Source organism: Salmo salar, chromosome 04 (assembly GCF_965601325.2).
Source record: "Salmo salar chromosome 04, fSalSal1, whole genome shotgun sequence".
Taxonomy (NCBI): Eukaryota; Metazoa; Chordata; class Actinopteri; order Salmoniformes; family Salmonidae; genus Salmo; species Salmo salar.
Genome location: NC_138294.1, coordinates 74,926,194 through 74,941,059, shown reverse-complemented (window position 1 = coordinate 74,941,059; position 14,866 = coordinate 74,926,194). Strand labels below are relative to the sequence as shown.

The 14,866-nt window shown below is 41.3% G+C and overlaps 1 protein-coding gene across 1 annotated transcript; it reads right to left on the bottom strand.

The window, feature by feature from the left end:
- Positions 1-34: 34 nt before the first annotated feature.
- On the bottom strand, positions 35-14,821 carry ncf1 (neutrophil cytosolic factor 1). Its single transcript, NM_001165350.1, is given in 11 exon segments — positions 35-2,036; positions 8,676-8,851; positions 9,023-9,136; positions 9,318-9,435; positions 10,136-10,243; positions 10,643-10,765; positions 10,925-10,983; positions 11,805-11,970; positions 14,159-14,234; positions 14,375-14,455; positions 14,736-14,821. Coding segments are annotated over 11 exon segments (1,239 nt in total). The 5' UTR covers positions 14,808-14,821; the 3' UTR covers positions 35-1,890.
- Positions 14,822-14,866: the final 45 nt, after the last annotated feature.

The window sequence follows — 14,866 nt, the reverse complement described above, 5'->3', positions numbered from 1 at the left end:
AAGCAGAGAAGATAAAAATGCACTCTGCAGAACATTTTCTGAATATATTATTTATTTTGTAGGTTACAAATGGTTAAATTCAACAAATAAATAACTATTCTTATGTTCCAAAAACCGCATACTGCGTCAAACACATTTAACAACCACACACTTTATCAAAAAACATTAAAAACATTGCATACGTAAAAGTAACAAGAAAAATGACCCTAGAAAAACAAATACACCTTTGCTTTTGTACATACATTCACTTTTCACTATTGTTTTACTTTCTCCATAAGCAGTTAGCTAGTGCTAAGTGGTAACATTCAGAACAAAATGTAAAATGCCCTCTATGGCACACATGGTTGCCTTTATCGGCTGTTTAGCTTGTAATGCACACATTAATAACCCATCTCTGATTGCATTGCTGACATGAGTCCAGATCCACACAGTTAACCTGTTAGGGCTAGGGGGCAGTATTGACACAGCCGGATAAAAAACGTACCCGATTTAATCTGGTTACTACTCCTGCCCAGTAACTAGAATATGCATATAATTATTGGCTTTGGATAGAAAACACCCTAAAGTTTCTAAAACTGTTTGAATGGTGTCTGAGTATAACAGAACTCATATGGCAGGCCAAAACATGAAAAGATTTCATGCAGGAAGTGGCCTGTCTGAGAAGTAGTGTTTCATCTTGGCTATTTTTATTGAAGACTGAGGATCTTTGCAATAACGTGACACTTCCTACGGCTCCCATAGGCTCTCAGAGCCCGGGAAAAAGCTGAACGATATCGAGGCAGGCTCTGGCTGAAACACTTTATCGCTTTTGGCAAGTGGCCGCTCAGAGTACTATGGGCTTAGGCGCGTGCCCGAGTCGACCGAATGCTTTCTTTTCTTTTGTCTGTTTACCTAAACGCAGATTCCCGGTCGGAATATTATCGCTTTTTTATGAGAAAAATGGCATAAAAATTGATTTTAAACAGCGGTTGACATGCTTCGAAGTACGGTAATGGAATATTTAGAATTTTTTTGTCACGAATTGCGCCATGCTCGCCACGCTTATTTACCCTTTCGGATAGTGTCTTGAACGCACGAACAAAACGCCGCTGTTTGGATATAACGATGGATTATTTTGAACCAAACCAACATTTGTTATTGAAGTAGAAGTCCTGGGAGTGCATTCTGACGAAGACAGCAAAGGTAATAACATTTTTCTTATAGTAAATCTGACTTTGATGAGTGCTAAACTTGCTGGGTGTCTAAATAGCTAGCCCTGTGATGCCGGGCTATCTACTGAGAATATTGCAAAATGTGCTTTCACCGAAAAGCTATTTTAAAATCGGACATATCGAGTGCATAGAGGAGTTCTGTATCTATAATTCTTAAAATAATTGTTATGCTTTTTGTGAACGTTTATCGTGAGTAATTTAGTAAATTCACCGGCAGTGTTCGGTGGGAATGCTAGTCACATGCTAGTCACATGCTAATGTAAAAAGCTGGTTTTTGATATAAATATGAACTTGATTGAACAAAACATGCATGTATTGTATAACATAATGTCCTAGGGTTGTCATCTGATGAAGATCATCAAAGGTTAGTGCTACATTTAGCTGTGGTTTGGGTTTATGTGACATATGCTAGCTTGAAAAATGGGTGTCTGATTATTTCTGGCTGGGTACTCTGCTGACATAATCTAATGTTTTGCTTTCATTGTAAAGCCTTTTTGAAATCGGACAGTGAGGTTAGATTAACGAGAGTCTTATCTTTAAAATGGTGTAAAATATTCATATTTTTGAAAAATGGAAGGTTTTGCATTTCTAAGGTATTTGAATAACGCGCCACGGGATTACACTGGCTGTTGAGTAGGTGGGACGCAAGCGTCCCACCTAGCCCATAGAGGTTAAAAGCTTAGCTTGATTTGCGGACACTGACTTTCTTGCGGGTGTTCTCTGTACAGCGCTCCATGATGAGTTCAGGACTGGGCCTAGGGGGGATGATGGGAGCCCCTTTCAGCTCACCCCCTGGACTAGAGCCCGCTGTCTTTGGGATGTTGTCTGAAAAACAATACAATAAACCAGGCCTAAATTAATGAAAGTCAATCTATAGAGGTTAGGGAATTATGAAGGCCTTTTATTAGCAACGGTCATCTAAATGATTAAAATGTTAAAAATACAATTCTGATTAATCTAACAGTTGGACATTGGATGAAGAGACTCCAAACTTTTAGAATTGTTTTAATCCATCAGATATTGACTGAATTATAGCACACAAGACATTGTACTGGGAGAGACAAATAATTAATGAAGTTCAGGCATGTGGGAATTCCAGTATTCAATTCATTGTAACATTTCACTTTTTCTTATAATGCACCCACATATACATTTTCTTAGTATGAGGTAGTTTTAAATATTCTGAAATTAATTTAAAAAAAGTTGTGCCTCATTTGAATATACTGTTTGGTCACATGACAAATTAACATAAAGAGGTGGAACAGGGCTGTAACCACCCACATTCCTCTGTCTAGGCTACCTTTAATTATAAAACTGCATTCTTTAGACCAGGGGTACTAAACTCAGCAAATAAAGAAATGTCCTCTCTCTGTCAACTGCGTTTATTTTCAGCAAACTTAACATGTGTAAATATTTGTATGAACAAAACAAGATTAAACAACAGACATAAACTGAACAAGTTCCACAGACATGTGACTAATAGAAATTTAATAATGTGTCCCTGAACAAAGGGGGGGTCAAAATCAAAAGTAACAGTCAGTATCTGGAGTGACCACCAGCTGCATTAAGTACTGCAGTGCATCTCCTCATGGACTGCACCAGATTTGCCAGTTCTTGCTGTGAGATGTTACTCCACTCTTCCACCAAGGCACCTGCATGTTTCCGGACATTTCTGGGGGGAATGGCCCTAGCCCTCACCTTCCAATGGGATTGAGATCCGGGCTCTTCGCTGGCCTTGGCAGAACACTGACATTCCTGTCTTGCAGGAAATCATGCACAGAACGAGCAGTATGGCTGGTGGCATTGTCATGCTGGAGGGTCATGTCAGGATGAGCCTGCAGGAAGGGTACCACATGAGGGAGGATGTCTTCCCTGTAACGCACAGCGTTGAGATTGCCTGCAATGACAACAAGCTCAGTCCGATGATGCTGTGACACACCGCCCCAGACCATGATGGATCCTCCACCTCCAAATCGATCCTGCTCCAGAGTACAGGCCTCGGTGTAACGCTCATTCCTTTGACGATAAACGCAAATCCGACCATCACCCCTGGTGAGACAAAACCGCGACTCGTCAGTGAAGAGCACTTTTTACCTGTCCTGTCTGGTTCAGCAACAGTGGGTTTGTGCCCATAGTTTGTGCCCAACGCTGTTGCCGGTAATGTCTGGTGAGGACCTGCCTTACAACAGGCCGACAAGCCCTCAGTCCAGCCTCTCTCAGCCTATTGTGGACAGTCTGAGCACTGATGGAGGGATTATGCGTTCCTGGTGTAACTTGGGCAGTTGTTGTTGCCATCCTGTTCCTGTCCCGCAGGTGTGATGTTCGGATGTACTGATCCTGTGCAGGTGTTGTTACTTGTGATCTGCCACGGCGAGGACGATCAGCTGTCACTCCTGTCTCCCTGTAGTGCCGTCTTAGGCGTCTCACAGTACGGACATTGCAATTTATTGCCCTGGCAGTCCTCATGCCTCCTTGCAGCATGCCTAAGGCACGTTCACGTAGATGAGCAAGGGACCCTGGGCATCTTTCTTTTCATGTTTTTCAGAGTCAGTAGAAAGGCCTCTTTAGTGTCCTAAATGTTCATAACGGACCTTAATTGTCTACCTTCTGTAAACTGTTAGTGTGTTAACGACCATTCCACAGGTGAATGTTCATTAATTGTTTATGGTTCATTGAACAAGCATGGAAAACAGTATTTAAACCCTTTACAATGAAGATCTGTGAAGTTATTTGGATTTTTACGAATTATCTTTGATAGACAGTGTCCTGAAAAAGGGCCGTTTATTTTTTTGCTGTGTTTATTTGAGAAGGTCCCATCACACCAATTTCCTAGGTGGCAAAGATCCAAATGGATATTGTAATTTATCGGCGTAGTAGTAATACACTCCCACCTCGCAACCCCAAACTGTTCACAATGTGTGTTCATGAGATACCGGAGTGACTCAACAAAATCAATGGGGGCTCTTGGGCATCTGGCCAAGATATATACAAGATATAGATATCTGGTTAGCTCAATTTACCTATCTAGCTAACATGGGCTAGTAGTTGATCAACTGGAAATTTCTGACAGGTAATAAATAGCTCTATGTCTGTCAGCGAATGACATAAGAGGAAAACTGCCCTTGCACTCACTACCACATTTTGAAATTGCACCTTGTGCATTCTACTATTACAACTCTCAACGGTAGTAAGTTGAATGCCCGACTGAGTTCCCCAAAACAAAAAGTTTTTTTATTTCTAGAAAATTATTCAGGACCCGCGGTCTGCATTGACCCCTTAATGGATCCGGATGTGGACCGTGATCTACCTGTAGAGTATGGCTAGTCTGGACAGCCTCATTAATTATTCATTACTGTTGTCACTTTCGCTTGCATAATTCAACAATTGTTTAAAGAGAAGGATACACCCAATTTAAACTCAACAAACTTGCTCTAGGTTATACTGTACCTATCTATACATCCTTTACAGTGTTTGCGGGGTCAGAGATAATATCACTATAATCTGAGTGTTCAATTTTACGGAAGTGGCTTTCATTTCAGCACATCTAATTTGTTAACATTTCAACTGCACAAAAAATGAACACTCACCAAAATAAAGTTATCTTTCGTCTATTTTTTGTAATATAAGTATCGAGACGGTACGTTAAGTACCCGACTAAGAGTTGGAGTTCTTATAGGGATACACAGCGTGGCGTTCACATGGGGTCCACTGGAGTACGGATGTAAATATCTGCTGTTGGCGGCCATTCAAATTAGTCCAACTTCATTTGTTCAATCTCGTTAATTCTCTTAAAGTAAATACCATGACTGTTTTCTCATTAGCTGGGAATGTTGTTTGAAATGCCCAATACAACATTATTTGACTGATATTGTTAACCCACTGTATACCCCTTAGAAATAATAATTATTGTGAGCAGGGTATGCTGTTAGCATGCTAACACTCATTAAGATAGACTGATAGCTAACGATGGCTAGCATTCACTGGCTGATGTTTAAGTAACTTTGAGTGTAATGGAGTTGACTGGTTACTATGATGTCATTTGGATGGGAGCTATAATCCGGTTATAACATCACCCCCAAAAATCAACTGTGTCGTTATTTCTTGAATTCAGGTAAAGTAAAACGGTTTTCAATGAGGATAGAAAACCGTGGATGAGTAGTGTCCCCTTAGATGCATTTCAGCCATAACCGGAGTGTGTGACAGGTCATTACAAACATTTCTGCGGTCATAATGCTAGTGGGAAAAAAGCAAATGGCACGCAAGAGTAGGAAATAGTCGCAAGAGTAAAATGAAAGCAATCAATCCAGTGATATTTAAGTGAGTAGAATTTGTACCCCTCAAACACAGGAAAAGCTAAATCCTCAGGTGGTCGGGGCATACGCATTGCTACTTTTATGGAGACTGCAATACACACAGAGTATACAAAACAATAAGAACACCTGCTCTTTCCATGACATAGACTGACCAGGTAATTTCAGTTGAAAGCTATGATCCCTTATTGATGTCACATGTTAAATCCACTTCAATCAGTGTAGATGAAGGGAAGGAGACAGGGTAAAGGATGATTTTTAAGCCTTGAGATAACTAAGACATGGATTGTGTATGTGTGCCATTCAGAGGGTGAATGGGAAAGAAAAGATTTTAGTGCCTTTGAACGGGGTATGGTAGTAGGTGCCAGGTTCTTGTATCAAGAACTGCAACACTGCTGGGTTTTTCACACTCAACAGTTTCCCGTGTGTATCAAGAATGGTCCACCACCCAAAGGACATCCAGCCAGCTTGACATAACTGTGGGAAGCATTGGAGTCAACATGGCCAGCATTCCTGTGGAATGCTTTCGGCACCCTGTAGAGTCCATGCCTCAACGAATTGAGGCTGTTTTGAAGGCAAAAGGGTGGGGGAGGGGTGCAACTCAGTATTAGGAAGGTGTTCCTAATGTTTGGTATACTCAGTGTACATCTCTGGGAGCAAGCCATTGCCGGTACTGTTTGAAGCAGGGTCTCCGGCGGGGTAGTATCTATCTTTCAAACACTTGGGATTATTAGATTGAGCTCAATCCAATGTGTTTTATAAAGCCCTTTTTACATCAGCAGTTGTCACAAAGTTCCTTATAGCTGAGCTGTAAAGGAGTGACTAGAGCGGAGCTTGCCTGTATATATTGACAACAAACATACTGAACAAAAATATGAGCGCAACATGTAAAGTGTAGGTCCCATGTTTCAAGAGCTGAAAAAAAAAAGATCCCAGAAATGTTCCATATGCACAAAAAGCGTATTTCTCTCAAATTTGTTTACATCCCTGTTAGTGAGCATTTGTCCTTTGCCAATATAATCCATCCACCTGACAGGTGTGGCATATCAAGAAGCTGATTAAACAGCATGATCATCACACAGGTGCACCTTGTCCTGGGGACAATAAAAGGCCACTCTACATGTACAGTTTTGCCATACAACACAATGCCACGGATTTCTCAAGTTAAGGGCGTGTGCAGTTGGCATGCTGACTGCAGGAACATCCACCAGAGTTGTTGCTAGAGTATTTAATGTTCACTTCTCTACCATAATCCACCTCCAACTTTGTTTAAGAGAATTCAGCAGTACAGCCAACCGGCCTCACAACAGCAGACCACGTGTAATCATGCCAGCCCACGACCTCCACATCTGGCTTCTTCACCTGTGGGATCGTCTGACACCCGCCACCTGGACAGCTGATGAAAATGATAAAGCCCTTTTGTGGGGGAAAAATTAATTCTGACTGGCTGGGCCTGGCTCCCCAGTGGGTGGGCCTTTGCCCTCTTAGGCCCATAGATGGCTGCGCCCCTGCCCAGTCATGTGAAATCCATAGATTAGGGCCTAATTTATTTCAAGTGACTGATTTCCTTAAATGAAATAAATCAGTAAAATCGTTGGAATTGTTGCATGTTGCATTTATATTTTTGTTCATTATACATATTGACATAGTAAAATAGTGAACAAAAATATAAACACAACAATTTAAAAGATTTTACATAGTTACAGTTCCTATAAGTAAATCAGTCAACTGAAATACATTAATTAGGCCCTAATCTATGGATTTCACATGACTAGTAACACAGATATGCATTTGTTAGTGACAGATATCTTAAAAAAAAAAGTAGGGGAGTTGATCAGAAAATCAGTCAGTATCTGGTGTGACGACCATTTGCCTCATGCAGTGTAATATCTCCTTCGCATAGAGTTGATCAGGCTGTTGATTGTGGCCTGTGGAATATTGTCCCACTCTTCTTCAATGGCTGTGAATGGTGGCTAGATATTGGCGGGAACTGGAACACTCTGCCGTATATGTCGATCCAGAGCATCCCACACATGCTCAATGGGTGACATGTCTTGAATATGCAGGCTATGGAAGAACTGGGACATTTTCAGCTTCCAGGAATTGTGTACAGATCCTTGCGTCATAGGGCCATGCATTATAATACTGAAACTTGAGGTGATGGCGGCGGATAAATGGCACGACAATGAGCCTCAGGATCTCGTCACGGTATCTCTGTGCATTCAAATTGCCATCGATAAAATGCAATTGTGTTCATTGTCCGTAGCTTATGCCTGCCCATACCATTGCCCCATAGTGGCGGTGGGGTTCTCTGTTCACAATGTTGACATCAGCAAACCGCTCGCCAAAACACAACGCCATACACGTGGTCTGCGGTTGTGAGGCCGGTTGGACGTACTGCTAAATTCTCTAAAACAACGTTTGAGGCGGCTTATGGTAGAGAAATTAACATTAAATTATCTGGCAACAGGTCTGGTGGACATTCCTGCAGTCAGCATGCCAATTGCACGCTCCCTCAGAACTTGAGACATCTGTGGCATTGTGTTGTGTGGCAACTGCACATGTTAGAGTGGCCTTTTGTCCCCAGCACAAGGTGCACCTGTGTAATGATCAAGCTCTTCAATCTGCTACTTGATATGCCACACCTGTCAGGTGAATGGATTATCTTGGCAAAGGATATGTGCGCTCACTAACAGGGATGTCAACACATTTATGCACACAATTTGAGAGAAATAAGCTTTTTGTGCATATGCAACACTTCTGGGATGTTTTATTTTAGCTCATGAAACACTGGACCAACACTTAACATGTTGCGTTTATATTTTTGTTTAGTGTTTCATGATGAAACCCTCATATTAAACACCATTGCTATTGACTATGTTGATGTTTTTTTATTTAGGATAATGTTTAACAACTTTGTCATTCTATTTTTAAATCTTATTCAATTATTTCATATATTTTACATGCGATAAAGGCACACAGAGGGACAGAGATTATTAGACACCTGTGATAATCTGAAGTACCCAAAAGGGCCACTAGATGTCTTGTTATAGATGACATAAAATCCTTGAACTGATACCAAAATTCTAGTAGTTTACTGGTAAACTTGGAAAGTTTTCAGTAATATACCCTCCCTTTGCAACCCTAGGTATACCTCTGTTATTCCAGTCCTGCAGCGGGGACTGTGTGGAGGCCTTGGACGTCTTCCTGGGCTGATTGGGCCGGCTGCCCTTCTGCTGCAGGAAGCGGCGACTGTTCCTGCGGTACGTGTCCTGGCTGATGCGCTGGCGCCCTTTGCTGTGAATACTTTGTGCATTGCGGATTGTTGAACTGAAAGCCAAAAGGAAATGTGTAAAGAGGAAATGAGAAGTTAAAAGAAAACGTTAAAAAGAGAAGTATCAATAGAGGAAAGACTAGGTACTCGTCTTTGTCTGAGTTTTTATGCTCTCATAACTTTCTTTATCCATAGAGGAAGTCATTTCCTGAAGTTTGTAGTCCTACCGTCTGGGTGGGGGTGTCTGTCTTCTCATCACATGCTCTTCCGACGCCATCTCCTTCTTCTCTCCAGTTCTGTAGAGAAACATTGAGGGGAAGTGTCCCGTCTCCTCTCCTTTCCTATCCAAGACAATATGCACCCAACAAGCACTTAGAAACACTGTGTTTGTGGCTACATGATACAACAGTAGAAAATATGTAAGTTACTACTGATCCAAACAGCTGCCTGACTGTGGACTGACTTTCATAGAGACGAATAGAGAGAGGGAAGAGTAGAAGAGTACAGAATCAGCCTACATACCTGACCACCCACCATCCATCCAGGAGCTTGTGAATGACCTCGATAGTTTCCCCCGTCTCAAGAGTCAGCTCATCATCTTGTGCTGCCTTGTAGGCTTTGGTGGTGATGTAGAGTTCTCCTGTGCGGACAAACACACATTGGAATTATGAGCTCGAAGTCAACGCTTGTCTACCACCTAGAGGAAAGACTTCCCTAACTTCTTAAAGTTTGTTTCGGATTAGGTTGATATTGTAGTATGTACACTGCCAACACAAAACTTAACAAATCTCCTGAGACCTCACTGAAAACAGTGTCACAAATCAACAGATATTAGATAAAAATGTAAATGACTAAAATGTAGATAGTAAGGCTGGTAATTGCCAGGGACCTCATGATAAGCTATTACTACGATACTTAGGTGCAGATACAATATGTATTGAGATTCTCACAATTCTATATGTATTGTGATTCAATAGTGTGATTTCATTGTGATTCGATGTTCCAAACATATTGTCACCATATGTCTGCTGCAGAGGGACAAGAGAGAGCCATGAGAAAATACGTTTTGATCAATCATGGAAATAAAAGTGCTGAAAATATATTGGCCCACTATTTAAAAAGAAAATGGAGAACAGGCTATGAAAGAAAAATGAGTTTTGGTGCAGGTACAGCCAACTAGCGCAAAAATAATATTGCAATATTGTCAAAACGATACGATGTATCGTCAAAAATAATATCCCGATATGTAACTATCGATCCCCCCATCATTAGTAGATAGTGACACCATTATCCTCCTGGCTCTTATTTTAGCTGGAGTCCTGACAAGTGGGGAGACTTGCCTGCGTAGTTGGGATCGGCTTCTTCCGACTCCTCTGGTCCATCCAGGGGCTCTAGGTAAGAGGCGGGCACCCAGCCCCGCTTGGTATCACACTGGCAGAACCACCAACCTGCCATGGTAAAGGGGTCAAAGGTCAAGTGAACACTAAGGTCATGTTCAGTAGGGCATGCAATGTTAAACGTTTTTGGGGGTAGGTCCAGGTACTCTCTCCCTGTTTCAGTCTGTTGTCTTCTGTTTTGTGCCTACTGAACATCACCCAGGAGCAGCAATCGGTTAATCAGGGACACCTTAGGGATCACCATGTATGTTGCATTCAGTGCACATTGTCACAAGCACACTTTTGTGCCTATCATTTCATGCAAAATGTTCATGGTTCATGCTTGGTGCTGTCATCTAGTGTACACTGAATACAACAGCCTGATATTACAACAACTCAATTTTCAGATGGCTTTGCTCTCTGACTGGGATCATTCTTTGGGTCAGTGATCTTATGTCTTATGACACTCACCATTCGGGCTTTTCTCCACAATCTCCACCAAGTCTCCAATATGCAGGGTGACCTCATACTTGGAGGTCTGGCTGTAGTCAGCAATCACCCTGTAGCTTTCCAATATGATGGGGCCAGAGATTTCTGAACAGACGACAAAAATTACACTCTTAAATCTTTATGGTAGATTTCTTTATAGCAGGACTATAGCACACTAGAGCCCATATTCCCTCAAGTTCGGCTAGAAAAGTGTGTCTATTAGTGGGTTAATAAAAAGGGTAAAGACAAGAGACAGGCTCTTACCAGAAGTGTTGTCTCTCGTTTTGTCATTGGACACCACAAAGGTCTCATTTCTTTTTAATCTACATGGGAAACATTGAGAACTCACTTATCAATCCAGAAGTAAAAAGTAATACAGGCTGAGTTTCATTCCAGGAAGCTGTCCACTTCCCTAGTTCATTTCCATTCATGGATCTGATACAACTGGGTAGGCGTAAGCAACAACTCCACTGAGTTTCCGCCATATTGCTTTTCACCCATCCAGTCCTATCAGATCTGGGAAGGGGGTGAACGAGAGAAGACGGAAGGGAACATCTTCCTGGAACATCTTCCTGGAATGAAACAGGCTGCGTTCCAATTCCTTACCCTTCTCCAGGGGTGTGTTCAGTATGACAGAACAGTGTACAATGTTTAATTCAATGGAACGCTAGTGGGAGGAGCTATAGGAGGACCGGCTCGTTGTAAATGTGTTTGATACTATTCCATTTATTCCATTCCAGCTATTACAATTAGCCCATGCTCATATAGCTCCGTCCACCAGCCTCCTCTGGTTCACTCCCCCGCATGCATTTAGAAGCAATGGATTGGTGCATACATGGCTGGAGGGAGTTGCCACCATATTCCTCATACCAGTCAATTATTTTAAAATCCATAATGGCGAGTGTACGAGTACATATTTCTCGTGTAGCTCAGTTGTTAGAGCATGGCGCTTGCAGTGCCAGGTTTGTGGGTTTGATTCCCATGGGGGACCAGTACAAAAAAAGTATTAAAATGTATGCACTACTGTAATTCGCTCTGAATAAGAGTGTCGACTAAAATGTAAATGTACGGAGAAGGGTAGAGAATCAGAACGTAGCTACAGTGTTTACAGATCAGTAGTGAGGCTGCTTGTAGTTGTACTGACGGGTGTTGAGCGGGTGGGTTCTCGTCCTCTGGTCGGACCTTGAAGAGGCTGCGTACCAGCTGGCTGCGGGAGATCTTGGGGGGCAGGTTGATGAGAGAACTGCAATATTCAGCCAGAGTGCTCTGCCTGGTCTCTGTGCTCTTTTGGTTGTCCAACCACTTTGGCGCTGAGGAAAGGAGGGACCAAAGGGAATGAGGGACCAAAGGAAAGGGAGAAAACAGAGAACCCCAATTCCTTCAAATGGAATATTCAAAATTGAATACTACAGTGGTGGATGTAGATGTTACATGTTTATCTGTGAAAAACATTATTTAGCACAAAAACAAAACTAACATAAGGACTTTGAGGACAGGGCTCAAGTTTAACGTTGTGTTGATGCAACATGGGGAAGCAGAAGTTGCAAACAAATCTCATGTGGTTTGTCTGCAATTTATCAGGTTTGTCTGCAACTTCTGCTTTCCCATGTTGCATCAACACAACCTTAATAACCACTTGAGCCCTGTTGAGGGAAAGTCCTTGTGTTCGTTAGTTTTGTTTTTGTGCTAAATAATATGGATTGGATCACAAGTGGTCACAGCCTTTGGATTAAAAACATGCTGCCTTTAGGGAGAACTGAAAGTACAAAATCTTTGATAAAAATCCAAAGTGTAAAATATGTAATATGCCTGTGTTAAACATACAGAATCACTACCCATCAGTTTTTAAGTGTAAAGTAGAGGTCTTCACGGTCCAAAAAGTTGGACCTGTTCCAAAATGGACCTGTGGCTTTCCCACCCAGATCCTACACGCATAAATAAAAAATGTAAATTCAGACCCGTTCCAAACGGACAACGAGACCCATTCTGTATTGACCTGGTAAGGTCTAGACCCAGTCTGATCCGAATGTGGGAAGCAGCAGAAAATTCACTTAAGCTCTTTTATTAACTGGAGCTGATAAAGCACGAGAGGATGGAGAGAGGTGCAGCTCTAGCAGGCGGGGGAGGGGCCGTACTATGAGCGAGTGACATTTGGAGCAGGGAGGTAGAGACCAAAACCAACCAAGCCGACTCGCACTATCAGATCCGACCCAGAACCATGATTTAATTTAGAATTAGTTATGGTTTACTGATTATCATTGTTTAAAAAACGAGAAGTACATTTGTCACATCTGGATTGCAGCAGCAGGTGTTTCCTTATGCAAAGCATTGACTGAGAAAAAACACACACACACTACCTATTTTTTGTCTATTCACCCAAGTGCATTCATCACTTACCTGTATACTTTTTAATGTTTTCAAATGAAGCAAAAAGGCAAAGGAGTGATTCCTCATAAAACCCAGATAAAAAAGGACCATGATTTTGGGCATCTTCACAAAATGTAACCCATAGAATAGTCCTTTTGGAGGAATGATTGTTGACATATATTTGACATTAGGTTCTAAAAGCATAACTGAGAAATAATTAATAAACTTGAATCAAAGTTGGCATATTTATGACATTTTGGCCTTACCCAGGCCTCCTTTAAGACTCCATAATGCTACAAAACAAAAATGGGTGTCATATGAAGCTTTACCACGCTTGCTCTGTAACATGAGTAGTATTTTGATTACAGTAAGTTTTTGTATTTTTAAATAAATGTATGAATATTAAAATATAAAACATGAATATTGAAAATATACCATTTTTGATTTGGCTAATTTGTCAATATATTGTTGAACATACGGGCATATCAAAGTTCCAGAGTGGGATCTCTGCTAGTTTTAAAGTTATGGCCCATTTCTTTCTGGAGAAATTGGCATAGTATAATTTTCAACAATATATTGAAAAATCATTTCCCCCAGAATTGTTAATATTTATATTTTTTTTTATTGAAATTGAAATACTACTTATATCACAGAGCAAGCAGTAAAACTTCATATGACACCAATGTTTGTCTTGTAGCACCGATTTATGAAACACTAGGGAATCTTAAATGAGGCCTGGGTAAGGCCAATAATGTCATAAATATGCCAACGTTGACTATTTCTCAATTATGCTTTTAGATACAAATGTCAAAAACATGTCAACAATCCTTTCTCCAAATCCCTCTTCTATGGATTACATTGTGAAAATCATGATTTCTTTTGTCTGGGTTTCATGAGGAATCACTCAAAGGACACTAGAATTACAACATCATTTCTATAGTAAATTGCCGAGACATCAATACTTTCTTTATCCATGATTTTCCACCTAGGTGCTCAAAGCACTTGACATAGTAAGGTGGAAACTCACCTCATCCACCACCTATGTGTTGCAGGCAAACACTGCCAGAGCGCTAACCACACATCAGCTATCATGGTGGAGGGGTAAGCCGTAGAGCAGATACATGTCCTCACCTGGTAGTGCAGGGATGATCCTGTCTTTCTTATCGATGTCACCTGCCTCAATGGGGAACATCTCCTTCAGGGATTTCTATAACCAAGACGCATTATCAACTGACTGCAGATCAGTGGGGGTAGTAGGAAGGCAGTCATTCAAAAGCATTTACACAGCTGTCCATCTTTCCTACTTTTTGCTTTCTGGTTATTAAGTTGTGTGAGTCAGCTACTCACATGAAAGGTGTAGATCTCCGGATACCCTCTATAGATCAACTTCTCAGAGAGGTCATTCCATTTCACCATCAGCATGTAGACCTTCAGAAAGTAGACAAAAACATAAGTGAAGAACTCCAATCAAATGCTCATCAGAAATGGCTTTTGCTGAATGAAAAATGTCATCAGAGCAATTTGATGTTAACAAATATACCTGGTCATTACATATTTTTAAGCATTTCTCTTTTGAGAATCTCCATTGAGCATGCTTTTTTAGTCTATGACCAGGCTTAATCTGTGTCTGGGAAACAACCACAAGTACTGCATGAACCTCCACTGAACCATTGTGTATTTTGGTCAACAATGGTAGTCTCAAACTCACATAGTGCTGGCTGGGGAAGAAGCGTTTCTCAAAGCCCAGCAACTCCACATGCCTGACATAGATTTCCTCCATTGTGAGATGCAGAAGAGTGATAATCAAGAGTGCTGGGTGAAAAGGGAAGATGGCTTTAT